Source organism: Orycteropus afer, unplaced genomic scaffold (assembly GCF_000298275.1).
Source record: "Orycteropus afer afer isolate SDZICR_OR568_19922 unplaced genomic scaffold, OryAfe1.0 scaffold00620, whole genome shotgun sequence".
Taxonomy (NCBI): Eukaryota; Metazoa; Chordata; class Mammalia; order Tubulidentata; family Orycteropodidae; genus Orycteropus; species Orycteropus afer.
In genome coordinates this window covers 287,207-311,411 of record NW_006922207.1, presented here as the reverse complement: position 1 = coordinate 311,411, position 24,205 = coordinate 287,207, and the positions used below count along the sequence as shown (strand labels likewise).

General features: G+C 47.0%; 1 protein-coding gene across 1 annotated transcript in view; it reads right to left on the bottom strand.

Annotated features, from left to right (window-relative positions):
- JAG1 (jagged canonical Notch ligand 1) overlaps positions 1-23,509 on the bottom strand; it is a 38,508-nt gene extending 14,999 nt beyond the window's left edge. Inside the window, exons 1-8 of the mRNA XM_007956422.2 lie at positions 23,429-23,509; positions 22,708-23,013; positions 13,751-13,802; positions 7,125-7,379; positions 5,446-5,506; positions 1,473-1,603; positions 1,022-1,141; positions 480-593 (exon numbers count right to left, since the gene is read on the bottom strand). Coding sequence (XP_007954613.1) covers positions 480-593; positions 1,022-1,141; positions 1,473-1,603; positions 5,446-5,506; positions 7,125-7,379; positions 13,751-13,802; positions 22,708-23,013; positions 23,429-23,509 — 1,120 coding nt within the window. The remainder of the gene's footprint in view (positions 1-479; positions 594-1,021; positions 1,142-1,472; positions 1,604-5,445; positions 5,507-7,124; positions 7,380-13,750; positions 13,803-22,707; positions 23,014-23,428) is intronic.
- Between the last annotated feature and the right edge of the window lie 696 nt (positions 23,510-24,205).

The window sequence follows — 24,205 nt, the reverse complement described above, 5'->3', positions numbered from 1 at the left end:
GAAGCACATGTAAAGGAAGAAGCTCCCCCATGAATGTGTTTCTTCCAATAATAGATACTGGCTAGTGAGGATCCCCTGAATGGCACAAACAGTTAAGCACTCAACTACTACTCAAAAGGCTGGCTGTTCAAATCCACCCAGGAGCCTCAAAAGATAGGCCTAGTGATCTGCTTCCAAAAGGTTACAACTTTGAAAACCCAATGAAGCAGTTCTACTCTGCACACATGGAACCACCATGAGTGGAAATGACAACAATTAACAACAACATACTAGCCTAGTGGAGTAGGATGGTAGTACGGAAGACTTCAAGATGCACAAGCTAGAAGCTTAAGCCACCAGCCTTTCCACCCTGCTCCCACTGAGATGATGTGTCACTGAGATGTTCACATGGGACCGTAAGCCCAAGCATCTCTCCCCGTAACCCTGCGTCTTGGCACAGCAATCATCTGGAAAGGACTTGGGCCACACATCTGACTTACTTGTGGAGCATGTGGGGCCGGTCCAGCCTGGAGAACACCCACACTCAAACCCCAGAGAGGTCTCCTTGCAGCTTCCTCCATTGTGGCAGGGATCAGAGAGGCAGGCATGCTCTGCTGCAAGACAGGATGCCAGTCATTAAGAAACACCCGATCTGTGCTACCTACACCCCTCCACCCCAAAATCCCACACCTGGACCACCTCAAGTATGTTTCACAAATAAAAGAAAGCTTGTGATACAGCTCTGCTGTGTGCATGGAGATGAAAGGAGTCATCCTACTTGCTCAGCTGTCTTCAGCCACATTCCAAGACATCTCGAGGCTGGGGTCACTCACGTCTCATACCATCTCCTACACTAACTAATCAGTATCACCAAAATAACTTTAGGGACTCACAAAGAAGTTTTAATGACTCCTGGAGCTGCTGAGATAGCTAGTCTTAATTTTGGAGGCTATTCTCATATTTTTATGAGGACTTAAATGTTTTTAAGTTGAGTATACAGAAAAATTAAACAAAGGGATATCACTGAGCCTGGACCACTTACCAATTTCACAGTTGGGTCCTGAATACCCCTCCGAGCAGGAACACTGATATTTGTCAGGACCCGTGTTGCTACAAGTCCCCCCATTGAGACATGGCTGATGAGTCCCGCAGTAATTGAGATCTGCCAAGAAGATCCCGAAGTCAACGAAAGACTTTAAAGACTGTCAATCCATCATGTTCCTAAGTCCCACTCCATTTAAAATGAAAACAAAACCAAACCCCATAGCATTAAAGGTAAATTCAGACAGATTCAGATCCAACTCATGGAGACCCCTCCTTGGATTTCCGAGGCAGGATCACTACAGAAGTAGATTGCCTCATCTTCTGAGGAGTGGATTCAGAATTAAGAACCAATAAATAAATAAAAGAACCAAGCTCCCACATCCTTGCCCCCTAAGATATCCTGCCTCTGAGGCCCATGCTCTGCCCGCCACCCGCCTTGCTGGGTGTACCTTTGTCACAGAGCTGGCCGCCCCAGTTGGTCTCACAGAGGCACTGCCAGGGTTCATTGCAGGTACCGTGGACACAGCCCGGGTGTGGTATGCACTTGTCACAGTACAGGCCCTGCCAGCCATACTGGCACCTGGATAGAGACAGCACCCTGTTAGCCTCTGGAGCACGAGGGGAGACGTGCTCAGTGAACACAGAAAACAGTACTGTCCAGGACTTTGTTTTATTTTGCTTGTGGTGACAGCAGAATAAATTGTCAAGGTTTGTCTGGGGCTCCTTATAAACAAACATTTTAACAGTTGGGTCATGGTCTCCTCCTTGCAGACTCCTGACAAAAGGGGGACTGTTTGGGGAGAGGCCAGCATGGGACTGCCCATCACAAAGCCACTGTCCTCTAGGGTTCACACAAATGAGACGAGGGTGGGGGTGTGGAATCAATCAATCCCAGGACTTTGTCTACACAGACTATAGACAGAGAAGGAAAGGACTCTCCGGTGACAATGGTCCTGTGAAAGCCTCTGCAAAGGCAGCATCTGCAGCCATTTTGATACCGCAGCTTGGCTGGCCTCTTTGTCTCAACAGCAAGTCATGACCCCAGCACACAAAAATGCAACAAGACACCGAGTGCTGGAGGAAGCTGAGCCTGCTTGATGCTGCTGCTTTATAAAACCAAACAAACAGGGATGGAAAGGGGCACCCTCCTTGTGCAAAGACAAGGGTACAATCTTTTCTGTAGGGAGGGTGAGGGAAGCACCAGTCCTTAGAACCAATTAAGCAGATATTTATGACCTGTTACCAATGATGTTCATGTTAATTTATTGAATAGTTATTTCTCATTTTGCAAAAAAAAAAAATCACTTAAGTTTATCTGGTATTGGGGAAGGGAATCAAGTTTCCTTTATAAGCACTTTGTTTTATCAGATTCTATCAAAGCCAAAATGGTGCCTTTGATCCCCAAACAAAAACACAAACAAACTTCACTTGGGGTGGGAGAGAGGGCTAGGTCTCAAACCACTCTCACCCTCAAGTTTCAAGTCCTGGGAAATTTTAACTGCCTTCTCAAAAACCAAGTTTTAACAAAGGGGAGGCATTCCTACTACTAGGAATGCAGGTGGGGCAAGTCAGGAACAGGGTGAGCAAAATATTTCCACAACAGGACCTGGGAAAAGCCACCATCAGAACCAATCACTCCCTTAAGTTGCTCAGCTGTAACGCTGGAAAACAAGCCCCCACAGGAGGAGAGGCGTTCAGTTTCCAGAGAGCTGGAGTCAGGCGAGCAAATCCTTGTCATGGGAAAATTATAGGGATCTAGCAAATAGCTAATCACCCTGGGCCCAGAATCAACTTAACCCCTGAGAATACTGACTAACCACTTCCTAACTTCTATTAAGCAAGCCATCCACACCCAAAAAACCACCAGAAGATGTGGTTTAAGACTAATCACATTGTGTTCTAGTTTATGCAAAATGTAAAGCAGTTTAAATGGCAAGTGACTATTTCGAGAAGGAAAACAAGAGCAAAATAAGTCTAGGAGAAATTTTTAAAAATAAAAGAGGATATCCAAGTTAGTGGGAGGTGGGTAAACCCATTCTATAAAGATCCAGTCTCAGCTCAAGTGCCTTAGGCACTATGCCCCCAGAACTCCTTGAAAGATAGTAAGAGGGAACGATCTGGAAAAAGCAATGTCCTCGCAGTCTTCTCTCATTCTTCCAAATTAAGGATCACTATATCTCTTCAATTTGCCTAATAAAAGCAAGGCAGCTGAGCACCAAACCTCACCTCTTAATTAATGAGAGCTCAATCCCCAAGCATAAAAAAGGAACCACAAGAGGCCATGGATGACTTCAAAAGAAAACAAATAAAAATACTGACCCTAAAGGAGGTATCCAACAAAGTTATCCCAGTTTAATAATGTATGATTAAAGTTCTCATGAGAAATTGAAGTGACTTTCCTCATATGATGATTCATAATTAAGTTTGATATTATTGGCAGGCTCGCCATAAAGTGAGCCCAGAAAGGGAGTCTGTGCCCGCTTGAGAACAACAAAACCAGTAAAGTTTCCCCACATTTAAAAAAAAGAAAAAATGTAATACATAAAATCCAGAAGACAACTTACAGGTAACTTGCCATTCAACTATTTCTGGAGCACGATGCACCCTGAACTTCCTTAGCTAGAAGGTTCCATTTTTTATTTTCTTTCAAGGTAGGAAGGACCCATCAGGCTAGAAGACTATGCAAATGACGTGTGGGAAAGTCGCACCTTAAGTAAATAAGGGCACCAGTGCAAGTCTGGGCAGGGAGTGGGAGGGAAGACTTCGAAAGAGAAAGGGCTCAATTCTAGAAACAAAGCCTGTTGTTCTAGCTAGGAGGGTCCTCCCCTTCGAGGCCATGTGCGTATTCTGATGACAGTAGCACAAATCGCGGTGAGCCTCAGCTGATACTCATCTGAGCAAGTGCAAGAGTCACTAACAGCACCTCAGATCTGACTTTCTCCAGAACACCCTTAATTAGCAGTTAATGTAGGTGGATTCCTGCTCAACCTTTGACAGCTGTGCTGTTAAATGCTACAGTCGGCTGCCTCCAATGGGGTAAGTATTCCAACCAGCAGGGCGATTACTCCCCCTGAGCATTCCAGAAAAGTCTTGCTCTGATGTGTAAGATGACAATTTCAGGATTTTTGACTTCCAGCGGCCTTGGATACCAATTTAGCTTCAAGCCTCAGAGTTCACTACTCCCCTTGCAGGGGTAGTAAGCAGATAGAGTGGTGAAATCTTCAAGTTAAGATCACAGACAATCTCCCCAAAGCAACAAAATTTACTGAGCAGCAAAATCATGGTGTGAGTCTGTCAAAAGGCAGATTCCCAGGCTGTTAAACTGGGATTAGGTTTCAGCAGGTTTGAGTAGAGCCCAGGAACCTGCATTTTAAGAGTTCCAGTTAATTCTGTGTATTACACTTTGAGTATTGATGCTTTTGGGGTAAGTTTTCCCCAAGCAACATCAGCCATCACTGGGAGCCTGTTAAAAATGCAGACACTTGTTAGAAATGCCCAACTCAGAATTAAGCAAGCAGAATCTGCATTTTAACAAGAGCCACAGTTCGAATCACACTGGTTTCAGTTCACAAAGTTCCCTGAACCAGAACCAGAGTTCTGAACCAGAGTGGCTTTGGGACAAAGCGGCAGACCCAAAGGGCCCACTTAGTGTCAGATTACATCTGTTAATCCTTAAAATTTAGGAGGAGGGCGAGGAAAATGTGTGTGTGTGTCAAAATGCCACAGACACCAACAATGCTTTGTATAACCAGCCTTTCCAAAATTGGCGTAATGCATATTTCAAAAAGTTCCCCAAACCTTCATCATGAAGTGACTGGGGGTGAGTGGGTAAGTCTCAGTTTGGCTTCTGCATTGTCCTGGACCATAAAAGAAGCGACTTCAAAGGCCAGCAGCAAAAGTCTACATTCATCAGGCTCAACTGACAAGATTCCAGTGCAGCCATTAACCTCTCAGCAAAGGCCTGGTTTCCGACTGCAAAGGGGCCAGGAGATTGTACTAATCCCATTCTAAAGAATGCTAGACTCTCTCCTATTGATGGGAAAAGTGGGGGAGGGCAGGCCAAGGAAAAACCAGGCCGGGGAGGCGAGACACAGAGGAAACAAGCCCACAGCCCTCCATTTAGTCCATTAGCACTTTAAAGCTGAAGATTATAAAAATGTGTTATCAATTTACAGAACAGTTAATACATGAAGTCACTGACTATGCCCATAAGGTTTTTCTCCCCTCCCTCCCCCCCCAAGAGAGAAATGTGTGCATTCCACCAGACAGCTGGGATAATTTAATAAGCTTCGGATGTGATTTTTTTTTTTTTAAAAGCTTTCTTGTCCTCCCAAGAAAAAGAGGTATATTCACAATAAAAGTCAATCCCCCCACTTGCATTAGTGGAGAAAATTTTTCAGAAAACAGTGTGTAGTTGTTTACCTGCAGTCACCAGGGAGTTTGCAAGACCCATGCTTGGGACTACAGCCCTGTCGGCAAATAGCTGAAAAAAATAGAAGGATGCATCAGCCCGTTTCATGAGAATAGCCTAGTACTTTAAGCCTACAAAATCCATGATTTTAAGAGATCTCATATCAAGACCACTATAAGGAAAGGAAGATGGGAGGTGCCCACATAACAAACCCAGCTTTCAACTTCAAGGCCACAGTTAGGAGAGCCTCAAAACATGATCTTGTGTTTGGGAACAAAATGCAGGCAAGTTGATAGGAGCCTTCAATCCAGCCTCTCAAAACAATAGGTACCCTGCTCCCTTAGCGATGCCTTTCACTTTCCACCAGGCCCATGGACCACCCTCACCAAAAGAAGAAAGGGTATGGCTAATCCTATCCCACGCCACCCATGCTGTCCCATCAGGGCACACTCAGCCTCCTTAACCTCCCACCAAATGCCTGGTCTGAAAGATCCCGTGAGGCTAGCAGAGCCAAGCAGGCTAGCTTCATTTGCTGGGCTAATGGAGTGGCCAGACCTGGTGATGGCATATCTGCAAAGCAACCTCACAAAGTAATGCTGCTTCTTTCATTAAAAAATTTGGTGCAGACATTAAAAAATATTCAACATCAGCTAGTTTAAGTGTTACGGATTTTTAAAACATTGACTGCTTAAAAATACATTTAACCTATCAATTCCTCTTTTCATTTGGATTCTAGAAACACCATCCTTTTTAAACGCTTGTCTTGTTTAAAAAAAAGTGTCACCCAGAAGACCTGCAAACTCCTCACTCCTTTCCCTGTCCTGTCACATTTCAAAACAAATTCATTTAATTTGAGTTTATATTGAAAATATCTACTTGTGTATAATACGCAGAGTTACATTAATGTTCATGAGGGAGTATTATACAGTTAACTACAACTGCCCATGAAGTCACAATGAGTAAGAATCACTTAATTCTAGAAGGAGGGGCTGGGAGAACAGGCAGTACCTCTGAAAGTAGATTACTTACTTTCTATGCTACACAAGCAAGACAGCTCAAGCTTACCAGCAATTGCCTCCCTCCACACCATAGCCCCCAAAGATGCCCAGGAAAAGCCTCAGGGGCTGTCATTTCCTACAGGACTGCCTGAAATTTGATTGGCTAACCCCATCCCATCTGGCATCTGTTTTAGGTCAGGTTCCTTAGAAGCAGAGCCTGAGAAGGGAACTTGGATACAGGGGGAAGACAAGGAAGCAGACAGGGCAGAGAAAGGAGCTGAGCAAGAATGTGGCCTCAGATGGAGTCTGGCTCAGCCTGATCCAGAAGGGAGCTCTGGAGTGTGACTAGACCACCGAGCAAGGGAAAGGAGGCTGACTTTTGTACCCCTATGTCAGTCATTCCCTGACTCTGAGCTGGAGCAATGGGGCCTCAAAGTGGCTCCTCTCAGGAGAAGTATCTTTGAGCTGTTAGCAGACAATCCTTCACCGCAACTAGGTAAGGGTGTGCCAGGTGAAAGGGATCTGGACAGGGCACCAGTGGCATCTTCTATACTCGGCAGTGTCATGCTGCAGGCCTAGATAATGGCCAAAATGCCACCCAACCATTAGTAGGGTGAGAATGTCTGGCACCAAAGGGGACACCACTCGGAGCTGCCTACCCCACTGGCACACGTGTGCATGCACACACACACCTCTGTTACATTCAGGCCCCATCCAGCCTTCCATGCAAGTTTTGTTGCCATTCTGGTCACAGGCATAATGTCCAAAGAAGTCATCTCTGGGTCGGCAGAACTTATTGCAGCCAAAGCCATAGTAGTAGTCATCACAGGTCACTCGAATCTGATACTCAAAGTGGGCAACCCCTGTGTTCTGCTTGAGGGTCTGCCACTGCCGGCTGGGGTTGATCATGCCCGAGTGAGATGCCTTTTCAATAATGTTGTCAGGTTCTAGAGGCAAAAAGATAAAAAACTTCATTACATTCACAACGGAGCCTCCCTTCCTGACCATTTTGGTTATTTTAAAATAAAAACTCATGCACATGGTACAAAGTTCAAACTGTACAAGAGGGCAGAAAATGAAACATTTGTCCCCCCCCCCCACCCAGAGGCAATGGCTATTACCACTTAATTACCCTTCTTAATGGGTACATAGTACAGTGAAACCTGTGAGCACCAGAACTTAGACACTGCCTTGTTTTTCCGGGTCTCTCAAAATGTTCTGCCTTCGACAGGGTGCATGCAGTCTTAAACACTTTTCTATCACTTCTATCGCTATTAGTGGAGAAATTGAGTTTTCCTTCTCTGACATATTTCTGCCTTACACAGGTTCCAGCTTTCGTGGGTTTTACGGTAGTTCATTGTCTGGAAGTACTATTAAATAATTTATCCAGTTCCTGAATTATGTGCATTCAGGTTGTTTTTGACCTTTTGCTATTCAGAAAAGTCACAATGAACATCCTTGAACATATTTGCCCATGGGTGTGGCTCTAGCAATAGGAAAATTTCCTAGAAGTGGAAGCGCTGAATCAGAGTACGTGTGCACCAGGTGGTTCTGTGTGCATACATTCACAAGCTACCCACTAATGCAGCCCTGTCATCTGTCCTCCCACCAGCACTGGAAACTGGGTTTGCCAATAGCAGTGCCAAACACTGTATATTATCAAACTTTCTGATCTTTGCCTGATAGGTAAAGAGGTATCTCTCATTTTAATTAACATTTAATTGAGTGATGCTGAACAACCTTTCATGTGTTTACAAAACCATCCATAATCGTTTCCTGTGAAATGCAATGTTTCTCTTCTTTGCCAACTTTTCTGTCCTGTTGTTGTTCATACTGTTTTGCAATTGCTCTTTACATATTATGGATGGTGCCCTGTATGGAATGTTGCTCTTCCAGAAATCTAAATATTCCATGTGAAAGCTAATCTCTTCTCTTGATTTCAGAGTTTTGTGTTTTGCTTAGAAAAGTTTTATCTGCTTCAAAGCTATTCTCTTCTGTGGAAGCTAGAGTAGAGAATATATTAAATTACTGCAAATTTTTTTTTTTTAATTGTAAACTTTGCCACCTTTTAATCTGGCATTTAAAGAACAAGGCCATGAACTTAATACATTTCACCTTTGCCCAGAGGCAAATGGGAAAAATAGTTCACCCCAGATTAGAGACAGGTAGAATGAGTTATTTTTAAGCCAAGCCATGTTCCTACTGAGGAAAAGAAATGCCTGGAGCTCATGTAGCTCTCAGGAGGAGTTAAGAAGTGGTCCCTGCCTCAAGATCACCCATAATCTAGTCTGAGAGAAGAGACAGGCACAAAAATAGCTCCAAACACCAGATGCCAGGAGTTCAGAGGAGGGACTTGAAAAGGCGGCAACACACTAAGTCAGCACCCCAGCCTGGTTTTGTGTTTGTTTTCTTAAATCTGCCAGCACCAACCCTTCACCACCTTGTCAAATACAAGGCCACCTTGGAGAGACAGTGCTAGGCCCTACTTTCAATGTCTTTGTGATTCTTACCCACCCACACCCCTGTTTTTCTAGGCCCCAGGCCTGGACTCACTCACATGGCTATGCAAGCTCTGTAGGTGACCAGGCTAGGAGGAACTCTTGGCGGCTTCCCGTGCACACGTCTTTCTTCCCCGCGGCCCCAGTGCTCACCCTCTTGGTTTAACTCAGTATAGGCAAGACAAGCCTTCAACAAGCCCACATACTTGCAGCCTTACACCACAGAACACACAGAACCACTTGCAGATAACACTTTTACTAAAGTTTTGCAAATAAACGCAAAAGAATGTAAAAAATGTCCTTCCATTAAATGCATGTTTGCTCTGCTGGTTCAACTAAGTGTAGTGGGTTATTACCATGTGGTTACAAGAAAGGCATCATGACTCTTGAGATCTTAATAAAGGAATTATTTAAACACACTAGCCATGGCTCAAAGGCCACCAGTTGCTCGCAGGCAGGAATCAACAGCAAACAATTCAGAGTCCAGCACAACCCCAAAGATGCAGGCTTCCATTACATTTTCAGGAGTGAGAATATGCTTTCTATGGATTTTCCAGGAGATGCTGTGAAAGGACCATCTCAGCATTATATATATCTATAAGGGTAAATTACTTCACACTTGCATGACAGAGTTTTCCTCACTGAACCAAGGCAGGGAGTTCAGTGTCTGTGATGTTCTTTCAGGTGTCTGGGCGACAGAAAGTTTGCTGCCTGTTTCTAGAAGCTGCCTAAAACATAGTTCCTATCACCTTGGGAAAGAAGCTCTGGTGTCATAGTGCCTAAGGCATTTGACTTTTAACCAGAAGGTTGGAGGTTCAAACCCACCAGCTGCTCTGGGGCAATCTGCTTCATAAAAATTTAGCACCTTAGAAACCCAATGGGGGTCCCCCTATGAGTCGGAATCGACTCAATGACAGTGGGTTTGGTTTTTGGTTTTTTAAATCAGCTTGGGAAGGAAGGCTTAGCGTAATGGCTAAGTGCCTAGCTGCTAACTGAAAGGTTTGAACCTACCAACTGCTCTGCAAGATAAAAAGACCTGGCAATCTGCTCCCGTAAAGATGAAAGCCCAGTAAACCCTATGAGGCAGTTCTACCCTATCCTACAGGATGAGTCACTATGATTCGCAATTAATTCCATGGCACACAACAGTCAGCTTGGGACATAAACGTATTTACATACACACATATATACATATGCATATATATTTGAGTAGTTTACTTTGTAGTCCAGTCTTGCGACTAGAAAAGTGTCCTACCCTGCCTTCCTGCAACCTTCAATTGCAAGAGCAGCAGTCTTCAAGCATCTGAAACAGCCTTGTAGCCCAAGGAGAAGGAAATTGAGGTGATCCTGAGCCAAGCGAGACCACACAGTAACCAACAAACTTAGACAAAAGCCAAGAAAGCTAAGCTACGAGGAAAACCTGGCATTAAGTGTGCCTGTGATTACATATTAATCATCACAGTAAAGTGAAATAATTTGCTCTAGGTGATAAAGAAAAATTTCAACCTTATATACAGAGATCAGGAGCTCTGGTAGCATAGTGCCTAAGCCATTTGACTGCTAACCAGAAGTCTGGCAGTTCAAACCCACCAGCCACTCCTTGAAAGGAAGACTGAGCAATCTACTTCCATAGAGATACCACCTCGGAAATCCAAGGAGGGGTTGCTGTGAGTCTAATCAACTCGAGGCATTGAGTTTGGTTTCTGGTTATACAGAGACCTGGAAATGCAATAAACTTTGGAAGATTGGCAACAGGAGGGCCAGCCTTAGAAAATATTTTGTAATACATAAACAGCATCTGGGCTAGGCTCTGCAAGTGACAGGTCATTCCAATGTTAGAGGGAATTCTCTGTCCCAAAACTGAGGGCTCTACCACCTCTAATTTACACCTGAAAGCAGGATGTTCGAAGCTTGCTTTGGACCTCAAAGGGCAGTCAACTTCAGTTGGGTTCCTATGCATCCTCATCCTCTGCCCTCTTGGAGAACAGTACATTGGAATGGACAGAAGGTAAAGGAGTAAGGACTAAGACATGCCATGCAGAGCAAACAGCACACGTAAAAGTCTTGAGACAGCAGAGAACACAATGCGTATGAAGACTGAAAGATGACTGCTGAGATTTACCTAGAATGCAGATGTCAAGGACAACAATGTGGGCTGTGAGATAAAGCTGGCGGAGAGCTAAGGCTGAGCTGTGGGGAGCCTTGTTGGCCACACAAAATTTGTCCCAAAAGCAACAGAAAGTCATCATGTGGTCACTTTTACACAGGAAAGCTGACAATTTGATGTTATGCATTGAAAAGACCACACTGGCAGAGAATGGACAAGCACTGAAGGTGGACCAGGGTAGATATAGGCAGACCAGTTAGGCGGCTACTCTAAGAATCCAGACAAAAGTGAATGGTGACTTGAGTGGTGTCAGGGAAGACAGTAGAACAAGCAGATTTGAATGGAGAGTTGGAGAAAAGATGTTCAGAACTGGGAGATGATTAGATATGGATGCAAACAGACAGGGAGTACACACAGTACCTTCCAGATTTCTGACTTAAAGCACTGGGTGTTCTAATGTTGGTGTCAGTCAACCAGAAGGGATCCTTGGAAGGGGACTGCTTTTGGAAAGGAAATAGCCTGAGTCTGGTTTGGGTGTGAACTTGAGGTACCTCAGAAGAAAGAGGCAAATGGATAAACCACTCCCAGAAATCCACATGCCTCTTCATCTGGGTTCACAAAGTGGTTGTAATTACCCACAATGGGCATTACATGCCTTTGCATCACCTCTATTTAAGCAAAGGTCTGGAAGCATTTTATTCCTACCTTTCACAGTTTTCTTTGTCCCCTTCCAGTTATTTGGTTACCCCCCAGCAAGAGGTAAGATGCCCCAATGCCTGCCCCCAAAAAACCAAACCCACTGCCATGAAGTTGAATCCCAACTCACAGCAACCCTAGAGAACAGAGTAAAACTGCCTTATAGGGTTTCCAAAGCTGTGAATCTTTATGGAAGCAGACTGCCAACATCTTTCTTCCACAGAACGGCTCATAGGTTTACACCAATGACCCTCTGGTTAGCAGCTGAGTGCTTAACCACTGCACCATCAGGACTCCAAAGCCCTCAAATGTAGACAACCACAGGCAGCTGAAGAGCCCTGAAATGTGGCTAAATGCTCAGCTGCTAACTGCAAGGTTGGTAGCATAAATTCACCAGCTGCTCCACAAGATGTGGTGGCTTGCTTCTGTAAAGACCGTAGCCTTGAAAGCTCCGTGGGGCATGTCTCATAGTGACCTATGGGGTCACTATGTGCTAGAACCGACTCCATAGCAATGGTTTTGCTTTGGTGAACAACTCTGCATGGGCCCCAGGCTCCCAGTCCTGCCTTCAAGGCAATCTCAGCTTCCCAGGGGGCAAAGCTACCTGCTACCTGACCTGTGGGTTACGAGAGCCTCATCAGAGCCTTTACAGAGTGACAGGCCCCAGCACTGCGCCAAGTGTGTCCCCCACCCCACCCACTCCGACCCCCAGGCTCTTACCCACAGCCAGGGTCAACCTCACGTGTGTTCAGATGGATTGTTTTAATATTCAAAAGGGAGGGGAAGGAGAAACCACACCTGCACCAGCAGAATGATTTGAAGAGCTGATTTCTACCCCACACCCTATCTTCCTAATGTTCGGTTATTGCTGTACTAGGTCACAGTGACATAACGCTCACACAATCCCCAACGTTTGTGTAGTGGAGGGAGAGAGGGAGGGGAGAACAAACAGGTGTCTCTAACCTTGACTGGCATCAGTTGCAACCAAGGCTGGTATGTCCCTCTAGTAACTTCCCTCCACATGCCACAGTGGGACAGGGACGTGTGCAGGGTAGGGAAGTTCAGGCTCTCAACTGTCACAGATTCCCCTCAGGAAAAGATGATGGCCACAGAGCTGGGTCCAAGATACCAAAGCAAGAGCAATGACCCAAGGCCTGGGAGACTCTGACCCACTAGGGTTCAGTAATGATTCAGTGGCTCTAGAGCAGCAATAGCCCAAATAGCCAGCCACAGCCTGAAATCGGTCCACCCTCACACTCTTCCACACACACACAAACCATGACATTTCACCTTAGATCAAGTTTTCCAATGACACCCACATAGGCCCAACTGGCAAAAAGGGAACTCAGAGTTTTGGCTAGTGAGGGAAAATATATCTTTTAAGTTCCAATTAAACAGCAAGACTACCTGATAAGCCAGACTACTGCTATTTCAATGCACATCCTCTGTGCAGCCCCACCAAAAGCCACCCCTAGCAGTTCTGAAAAGCAACCTGTGCTGCAAACAGAGCTATCTTTCAGAGAGGAACAAGGCAGGTAATGGCTGTGAAGCTTTGGAATTCGGCTTCAATGGAAGGCTTGTCGGGTGCAGTGTGGGAAACCTGGAAGGGCTTGGAGCTCACCTGCCCACTAAGTGAAATTCAAGGTCGTCTTTAGAGCCCAGCACCACCTTTAAGGGCTTTATCTTTCTGATGGGAGATTACACGCTCACTTAAAGTTTAAATGGACTTTTAAAAAGTCACTACACTTTGATCCTTTAGCAGTCTACAAGGCTTTAAAGTTGTAAAACCATTAAGATCTCTATCCTAAAGATAATCTCAGGCCTATATTCAGGGACTGAGTTAGCTGGGCATCTGTGCTGGCCACTTAATATTCCAAGCTAAAATTCTAGGCTAGTTCTAGAACAGAGACCACTTGGGGGGCCAGCAGCAAGGGATGGTTCCAGCTCTGAAAAGTGCTGTCAACCAAGCCATGCAGCTCCACACATTCAGAGAAAAGCCCACTGAGGTAATACTTACGAACAGTGTCATTGCTGGAGTCCCATGCCTCCACAAGCAAAGTGTAGGACCTCTGCAAAACAGATAAACCACCATTCAGTCACTCAAAATAAAGCCCCCCTCTCAAATGTCATACTTTCTTGGCTTTCCCGCACACCCCTCTGCCAAATAAAAGCATAAAATCAAAGTGAAAATCATTATTTGCCACCGAGTTGAGACTCTTGTCTGTTTAAATCCAGACCAACTCCCCTCCCCTCTTAAGTACCCTTCCCAGGTTGCCAAATGACTCCTTTCACCTGGAGGCCCAATGCTGTCACCACTCAGGGCACCTCAGTCTTTTATCAGGAAATGCCACCTCCATCATCTATGTGGACACTTAGCATAGAGTGTTTCAGAACTTTCCAGACCCCAACCCTGGCACATATGAAAAACACAAAGAATTTAGTCTAAGCTAACCAGGTATTTGTACCAGGTGGGGGAAGGGGGTGTCCCCATCCAATGAGAAGAACTGAGTTGCTAAGACTATACTTTGGGCTTCATTAGGGCTTTCCCCAGGGAGGCCCCCTTTTCCTTTTCAGAACCCCTTTGAAAGCCCTGTCTGTGTGAGACCATCACTGCTCCCACAAGTATCAGGTAACTCTAGGAAGCTGGAGGGGGTAGGTGCAAACAGACTCTGTAAGACAAAGAAGGCAACCAAACTTGGGTGGGAGGGGAAGTGAAGGGTAGACTCTGGGGAAGAAAGTACAAAAGGAGAAATAACTGCACACCTCAGGATTATATTTATTGATGAACTGATCTGTCCATAAGATCTAACATTCCAGGAATAATCAGAAGCCACTAACTAAACAAATCCCCTAGATACTGGCAAGATGCCAGCCATTATACCAAAGGCCTCTTTAACCTTCCATCCTTACTGCAGAATTCCACCTCTCCCCAAAACCCAAGTCATTAGCAAATTCTCACTTTTACTCAAATCTTCATCTGCAATTAAAAATGAGGTCAGTCTCACAGAACAACCAACAAAACCAAACCCAATGCCATGGAGTTGGTTCCAGCTTATAGCAATTCTGTAGGGCACAGTAAAACTGGCCCGTAAGATTTCTAAGGCTAAACACATTCTGCTATCTTGGCACTGAGGAGAAAAAGACCACGAATCCTTGTTTTGCCACCATAGGCTACCAGTATCTTGGAAACAGTAGTGTCTACTGGTTAAACACCACGCCGCCAGAAGCATGCTACCACCAAAAGAGAACAAAAAAGGGAATTTCATTCATAACTCAAAAGCAAGTTCACCGCCCTCACTGCAGGTCGTCTTGGAATATAAAAATATTTTGTGATAGACTGTGCCTTGGAATTCAGCCGAAATATGTTTCATACTCAAAGCAGACGAGGATTCCATTTCGTTCACTGATAACTGTGGGAAAATGCTCAGAAAAGCAAGCACAACCGGGCAAGCCAGGGCACATACTCAGCCCTCTCTAGGTAGTGGCCATCAGACTAAGTTCATTGCTGTCCTCGTTAATATTTTATTAGCGAAAGTTACACCTTATTTACAGCCTCTTTACATTTCCTGTAGGACTTCCTACAAATTACAGGGTTCTTCCCAAAGAGCAGCAAGAAATAATATTTCTTGCCTGATTTGTGGTGACGGCCAAGTCAAAGGGGCCAGATGTGGGGGTGATTTGGTATAATTAAGCCCTTCATTTGCTGGTAATGTGGAGACCCATGTCCCGCACTTCAACAATATTGCTGTAATTAATCCTCTGATTAAATGCATTGATACCACGAGTTTTGACAGACTTGCACAAGCACTAAACACATAATCCCAGAACCCCCCTGTAAGGGAAGGCAGGGCTGAGCTGGCATGCCAGTATTAACTCTGGTTAACACTCAAGGAGGAAGGCATCTGTAGGTCTTGCACAAGAACTTGGAAAGCCAAGTTGTCTACCAGGCTCATCCTCCCCAGAATTGGGCAGACCTTCGAAGGTGCTGACCAACACCACCCCACCTTCAGGGAGAGAAGCAAAGCACACACAGCTCTACACGCCTGGATTCTCAGAGGTGGAGACAGGGGGCTGCAGCATCAGCCAAAAGTCCCACAATAGCCTGGACTCACTCACTCTCAAGCTTCAGAGGATGAATTTGACTTTGGGACACGCCTCCTGCAGCAGGAGGATTATTCCTGCTGAGTCTTTAGAGAAAAGGATTCCCTGCAAGGCTCCTATTAGGAGGCACTCCTACCCTCCCACTCCATCTCTATACTATAGATCGACAATCAAGATAATTCAGCAATGATTATTAGTTGCTAGGGAACTTTAATTTTCCCAGGCCCACACTTGACCTTTGCACATCCCTGGATATACATTCAGACACTGAAATCACAGATCACGCACACCTTGCGCCATCAAAGCAGGGTACCAGGCCACAAATCAGTAATCCTCTATGATCTTGTCACACCCAATTAGCCGTTGAAAAACCCTCAGCAGAGGCTGAGTCTCAGAGGGAGGCTGGAAAGGGGTACCAGGCAAAGTGACTGCATAGGGTGTTGGAACTTAGTAAGCTCACTGCCCTCCAAAACAAAACAAACCAAATTACCAAATACCTGAGTTTTTCTTAGTTTCAAGCTATGGGGTTGGGGGGCGGGGAATCCATATAAAGAGTCTATGAGGTCATGTGTCTTTCATTTTCCTTAAAATTTTCCAGAATAACCTAGAGGAAAAGCAGGATGGAGATGTAAAAATGGGGGGGGGGGGAATTATCTGTCCAGTTAATTCCAACTCATGGTGACCCCACATGTGTCAAAGAACTGTGTTCCATAGGGTTTTCAATGGATGTTTTTTGGGAAATCATTCACCAGGCCTTTCTTCTGAAGTGCCTCTTGGGTGGATTCAAACCACCAACCTTTTGGTTAGTAGCCAAAAAGTTAACTGTGTGCACCACCCAGAGACTCCTAAGAAGAATGGGTAGTTAACATATTTTCAGTTTAGGTTTGTCAAGGGAATCATATTTCTGCCCCTTCTTAGCTCCAGCTCCAGGCACAAGGGAATCTGTCAACTCAAGGGCTGGTTCCCATTCTTTTGTGGTAAGAAAGAGTAGTGGTCAGCTTCTTTCAGTTACCTTTGGGGAGGATTTCCATGGAATTTTGCCTAAAGGAGTATCCTGGCAAGCCACTACCCTGCCAAGGCTGCCCCCCTCCACCCCCCGCCCTGCCCTGCCCGCATTCAGCTGTGCCAGGATTGTGTTCTGTGCCTCGTTCCACTTGACAGTGGTTTCCCTGGCACCAGGCAGAGTGGTAAGCACTTAATTGCCACATTAAGAAGGGGGGAATGTAAGAAACAAAGGTAATTGTGTTGGCAGCTGGGAGCTTCCTTTTCCTGGTAACAGTGGCAGCCAAACCAAGCCCCAAGAAGCGACTGCCTCCCCTCCTGCCAAGCTGACGGACAAAAACAAACCACCATCCAAACGGCACGCGTGCGGTGTCCAAAAACCCAGGTTGTGCGGCAACAGGGCAGGCCCACCAGTGTTAACGCACATCCTGGGAATGCCTGGCGTGCCAACGTGACCATTGTGAAGGCAGTTGGCACTCGGGTTTGTCCAGGCCTGTGCACTGCTGACTCAACTGCTGCTTCCTGTCGCTTGCCCCACATTAGCATTATTTTTGGAGAGGCCCCATTATTCTCTATAATCCTCAGTTCAGTCAATTCGGCCACACTATTATCCTGCCTGCATCTGGGTGGCCAGAGCATAACAGAGTGCAATCACAGAATTTATTAAACTGAAAAGTCTCCAGAGATTTCATGTGTGGGCACATACATACACACTCACACACACAAAATGCACGTATCACAGGGCTTTGACAAGGTAAGTAAAGTATAAGACGGGACAACTACTCGAAAGCGTCCAAGCTAAGGCAACATTAGTCGTAGAAAGCAATTCAGTCTACAGGGCTTAACATATCAATAGAGTCCGATCTGGTTACAAAGAGTGAGTTTCTCATGAAAGCCCACCTCAAAGACTCACCGAGCGGCCCCAGACCTCAGATCCAGAGTTGAGACTCTCAATGAAATGCCCCCACCCCATTCCCATCATTACCCTTACCTGTTTGAAAAGCATCCCACTGATAATTAAATGCACCAGTTACAAAAGGGTGGCGAGGTTAATAGATAGAATACCGAGAAGCCAGCCAAGCACAACGGTCCAGTTCACATAGAGCAAGCCTGAACAAGAAGCCTTTCTACTTATTAACCACAAAAGTGCACAAAAACTGGGCTGAGCTGGTAGAGGACTCTGAGTGTTTGACTATTTGTGTACCACTTTGAATCACTGGGAGCCAATGTGCAGAATTTCTTCCCTGTACACACACTACTATCCCAGTGATGAATGTCATCAACACTACAAACACAAGGGTCAAAAGGCTGCTGTGGTCCACAAAGTGATCAGAAACCAGCAAGGAAGCCACATCGCAGTCACTTGGTTCTATGTACCAAGATAAAGGTCAGTCATTTCTGAACCCAGGGCCCTGCCCACCCTCCACTGCCATTCTAGACAATATAAAGATCCTCACTTTCCTTTCACACACCTTCCTAAAATGGAGAAACGGTTACAGAGTTTGGTTCTCACTCTAACTTTATAAAAGCAAACCAAGCATCACCTCCCTCAACAGCTCCAAACTCAAGACCTAATCTTGGGGGGTCGGGGAATAACACATGCATCCAGAAGTTTACCAAGGGGGAACAATCAAGAGTATTTGCCTGTACGGATTACCATGCTAATTGTATGCACATCCAGAGATTATGCATTACCTAGTAACTAATCTCGAAAGCCTGACACTGGAACCAAGTTCCACAATGGCCAGTGTTGCCTATGAATTCAGCTAAGGCCCCCGTTTGCATTCCTGCTTTCAGATCAGGAACACGAAGACTTCTTGTTGCCTTGGCTCCGTGTTTTTGTGAATAACTTTTTCTCCACGCTAAATTTCCATATGCTTTCTTTACAAAAGGTCTCCAACGCACTACTGGCTTAAAGCATTGTAGGTAGCATTCAGAGTGAGAGTTTTCTGGGAGGTTCCACGCATAGTTAAGTTGCCATCACTAACTGCTGCCTCTCTTTACCTGCTCAACTCCCCCAGTAGCCTCCCTACCAAAAACTTCCCCCATTTTCTACAAATGTTTTAAGTTCCTATAGAATTATGGGTGTGCAGCTGGTAGGCTTCAAACTCACCCAAGTACTGGAGGTTTGAATAAGTTGCTAAGAAACACGACAACGAGGAAAAAAAACACAGAAGGTTATAACTACAGGAGAAAAAAATATTGCAAACTGACTACCTTGAGTAGGGATTCCATTTGGGGAGCAGCCATTCTGCAGACAGTACAGCCCTTGCAAAGCAAGCACAGCTCCACTTTCCTCCAAGCCCCATTTTGCAATGCAGACATGTCATTCCATTGCTTTAGTTTCAGACAGGTTTCTTAGAGGAAAGGGAGTTTTCTCCACCCACAGAAAAGTCCCTTGCTCTGAGCATGTACACACACATGTGCTATGTATTTGCACACATGCTGATGACATGGGTCTTACATGCTGGTGGCAGAAAAGAGCCAGCTCAAGTGAGAATCCCATCCCTCTGCCTTCCATGTGTCCACACCACATCTAGCAAGGCACAGAGACTGGGAAAGACAGCAGATAACATTAAGGCAAAGATTTATCTAATTACTTAGTCATTCTGTGGCAAATATGGCATTGATTTACTCCAATCTCTGGCAGTTGAGTCATTCAGGGTTTAAGTGTGAAGGGGTTCAAGCCGAAATAACCTCTCGTGTGTAAGAGTCACATTTCATTGGATTTCCCTAAAAAAAATTAAGTTAATCTCAGCAAGTGTTTTCACAAGAGAAATGGTATTTAAATAGGATGTGAAGAGATCAGACACCCCAAATTGTTTTCCCCAAAATTTCTTAATTGTTTTCACTCTAGGGCCAGCAATTTCAGCACAGCTAACCAGGGTTCCTAAAAGCTTTCAGGGTTGGGTAGTAGTAATTTTGCTAATGTATTTTTAATAAGCAGGCACAACTGGGATTTAGTTCCAATTTTGGGAGGTGCCAACTTCACCATCTCAGTGACTTGTAAATGGTTGTTTCCATATCATTTCCCATTGAGCCCAATTACCTCTCACAGCCATGTTCTTATCAGTTCAATCCCCCAATTTGAAGATCATAAATCAGGCCAGTTGCTTCAAGACAAAGCCCCTAAAAACAGCTCTGATAGAAGTAGAAACAACAGATAAAAAACTACCACAAGACTAGGTCTGGGGCAGTGGACACTACGTTGGTGTCATCAGGTAAGATACAGAAGCTGGGCCCACCTCTATAGCGCTTCCCACATTCAGACAATACGGATTGTGTTTCATACGTGCCCAAATAGTTTCTTCCCCTTCCACTCCAGAACATGGAGCTGTTGTTTGACTGGGGTCATAATTCTGAACAAAGACAGAAAGCACACAACCTTCTAAAGTGACCTGCCCCACACTACAGCCCTACCAACTGACATGAGTCTGGGAGGACCGGTGAAAACTGCTAACTATGGCTGCCCATGGGTTAGGACCTTACGTGGCTGAGAGTACAATTTGGTTCTGAGATTTCTTTTTAACAATATATACTTCTCTTTTCACCTCTTGAATTCTGCACCAAGTTCAGTTTTTATTATCTAATCAAGGAAACAAGTTATTACAAGACATACTAATTATAAGTATTTAATTGCCGAACAGAAGCAAGCTATCCTATCTACTTTAATCCTTGTTCAGCTACCTGGGTGCTTTCACTTAAGTTGACACATACCCTGGAATCATTCTGGAGAGTTACATACTACACACACACATATGGTGTTTTTCCAACCACATTCAGGAAAATAAACTAAAACAATACACCTAATCTCCTAACTTTCACTTGGGAAGTGAGGTTTATGTTTAGAAGGAGGGCTTTTTAGAGGAGGCGGGGGTAGAGACTTGTTTATGAGTGATACACACACATCTGGCCCAACTTCAAAAAAAACCACACACCCGGTGTCTCCCCAGCAGTCTCCCATTCTAGAAAAGCCGACAGCCTATTTCATGGTCGGTGACCCGTGGGGCCTGAAACCACAGAAGAACACAAGCAAATCAAATGCTTCCCCGGCCCTTGCACGCTCTTCCATTCTTTCCCCGTGAAGCCTCTCTACTAAGTGTCAAAAGGGGACAGACACACCTTCTAGGTCACTTTCCTCGAGCCAGTCTAGGAAGCCAGGCTCCCAGTTTTCATGCAAACCATCCTCTGACCCTTCTTTCCAAAATGAACTTCAGCCAGGCCTGCTGCTTTTCCACATCACCAATAAGATTCCTTTTATGGTCTTGTGAAAAGTGAGGGGCTCCGGACTGATCCTCCGGATGGTGGAACCACCTGCAGGCCTCTTTTCTCCATGAGCTCCAAACACACATTCAAGGGTGGTCAGTATTCCCACTCCACGTGGGCCCAGCCAGATTTAAAAGTGTCCAACTTCTTTAGCTTAGAAATTCTCCCTAATTGGGGATTAACAAACAAGATAAACATTCTTTGAAAAGTTAAATCCCCTAACTGAAGCAGTCCTTCAATCTCAGACAATTCCACACACCACAGGCTTTTATAAGCCCCTTTCCCATTTAATGGACTATTTTTTGATAAGTGTCTTATCTCACACACAGCAGAGGACACTACAATGCCAACTCCTGTAAATGTGGGCCTTTGGAACCACTCCAAGCTTCAGCAGAGCTAGCCGGACACTTCCCTCCCTCCAGGATCTGAGTATCACAGACTGAGCCCACGGGTAGGAGGCAGCAGAGTGCACCCACCCCATAAGAGCACGTGGCGAGAGCAGTCCTCTGCAGCCCCAGTTACCCCAACCCCCACCCTCCCCGGCCATGCTGGGCTGAGCCCCAGTTCTGGCAATGAGTCACATCTCCTGGACAGCGGGAGCTGGGCAGAGGACACCCCTAACATTTCCCTTTCCTCCCTTTCTGTAATCGCACCCATCTTCCTTCCACCCATTTTGGGATGTTGCAAGGGCTTTCTTTGCTGAAGGGTAGTCCAGCTGGGCCCAGGCCTCGAGCAGCTCTGGGAGTGGAGGAGGGGGATGAAGGTCTGTGCACTTGAACCCGAAGGCAGTATCTCCAGTGGGCCGCCCCTTCCTTACCCTTGGCACGCCCCTGAAGGCCTGTGGGGGCCATGCGCCCGCGCGACAAGGGCGCACCCCCGCCCTTCCCGGGAAGTTTGCAAACACAGCTGTTCCAGAGCCCAGGAACCACTGGAAGCGAGGCCAAAAGGGCTGCACCGAGCGGGGGCAGGAAGGGGCCAGCAGGGGGCAGGGGCGCCCCAACCGTCAGCCCCCGCAAGGGCCCCGCGATCTCTCAGTGGCAGCCGCCAGGGCTCGTGGGCCCAGTCCGGAGCGCGCCCCCGCATGCATCAAAAACTCCCAGGGAGAAGCGGGAAAAGAGCTCCCCCCACCCCCTCCAGGAAGGACACACCCGCTCTCCCAGCAGTTCACGGAAAAGGGGAGGATGCCAATTTGGACGGCGTTCGAAGGCCAGAATTGCTTGCAGTCTCATCCACAGCGCACCAGGTTTAATTGATTAAGCAAAGAGACCACCTCTAATGACCTCATGGCTCGGGAGTTACTCTGGGGCCTTCAAGTTGCAAGTTTAAACCGGCCTTACCCGGCAATTTGCTGCGCAACCCCTTCCAGGGTTCTCACTTTTGCGCGCCCAGCAAAGAGCCACGAAGATGGGGCCTGCCCTGTCCGGTCCAACCGAAGTCTAACTGTAAAGTCTTGGCTCACTAACTCCCCAACTCCTAAAGGCATCGCCAGTTAGCACCGAGTTTCCAGCCGAGGCCCTTTAAATGCTCTTTCCCGAGGAAAGTAGAACTCGGTCAGGCTTGGGGCAAGCCTTGCCCAGGCCTCCCTCCCCAGCGTCGGTCACTCACCGGCCAGGCGAAACTGAAAGGCAGCACGATGCGATTGCGGTCGTTGCCGCGACTGGCCTTTAGGTTGAAGGTGTTGCCGCCGATAACAGGCGTGGACCCAGAGCCGAAGCTGCAGGGCCCCCCGGCAGTAACGCGGGACTGGTATTCCTTGAGGCACACTTTGAAGTACGTGTCACACTCGTCGCGGGCGCACTTGCGGTCCCCCGGGCTCCGGGCCCCGCCGCAGCAGTTCCCGTTCTGCAGCTCCCCATTCACGTTCTGCATGGACAGGATTTCCAACTCGAACTGGCCCGAGGCCCCGCACACCTGCCGGCGAGGGAGGGAGGCAGGTCAGCGAGGGAAAAAGTGTTCTTCGAGGTGGGATGGTGACTCCCTCCCTGCCCGCCCCGACGAGCCCTCGGCGCCAAGTGAAATTAATTTTGCCAAACGGAGTTCAAGGGTTTAACGTGATTTCAGGCATAATATGCACAAGTGCGGGAGAAATCAGATGACCGACTGCGGGGAGCAGGAGCAATACGGACGCAGTCCTGGCCCAGCCTGGAAAAACTACCCTGGGCGCCCAAAAAGACAGCGGATGCGCTCAGCCCAGGTGTGGCCGCTGGGGCGCAAGGGCCTGACCCCGGAGCCAGCCGCCCGAGGGCCGCGAGCCGACCGCCGCGCTCAACCTCAGGAGTCTAGGGCGCCGGGAGGAAAGGGAGAAGGAGGCCCGGCGGGCTCCTACCTTGGCTCGTAGAGCGCAGAGCAGGGCGAGTAGGAGGCTCAGGGGGCGCCCGGGCCGGGTTCGCGTCCGTGGGGACCGCATCGCTGCGCCGCGCGCCGCGGACACTCGGGACGCCGCCGCTGCTGCTCGCGCTGGTGTTCCCGCCGGTGCTGCCGTCGCCGCTGCCCCTGCGGCCGCCGCGTTCCGGCTCTAATATACTCCTCCGATTGGAGCATGCACGACTGGAAAACAACACCACTTTTCAAAAGCCCTTTCAAGAGCGGCCAGTTCCAGAAGGCAGAGCCCGGCCTCCTTTTATTATTCTGATCGCTTCTTTGAGGCGCTCCCCCTCCTCTTCCACCTCCCGGCTTTCTTTCCCTCTTTCGCGCTCCCCTTCTTTTATTATTATGATTATGCGCAGCCTTTTATTCCCTTTCAGATTAGCTGCATGGAAAAGGGGGAGGGTAAGAAGAAGGAAAAAAAAAAAAACGAGCCCAGCTCGCGGGCCGGCCGCAGGTAACACAATGACGCGCGCCCGCCCGGCTCTCAGAGAAGGACCCGGAGAGCCCGTCTGGGAGCCGCGGCCCGGGCTGGCTACCTCTACCCAGCGCGGCGGGTAGGGCGCATGCGCGCTTATTAATATTCATGAGAGGCGGACCCGTCCAGGAAACGCCCCTTCCCTCCCGGGGTGTTGGAGAGGAGGGGCCCTGGTTGGGGGATCCCGGGGAGGAACTTGGAAGGCGATCAGGGACGTTCTGGGCTGTGTGGACGTCTTGGGTCCCCGCACAGACCCCTGCT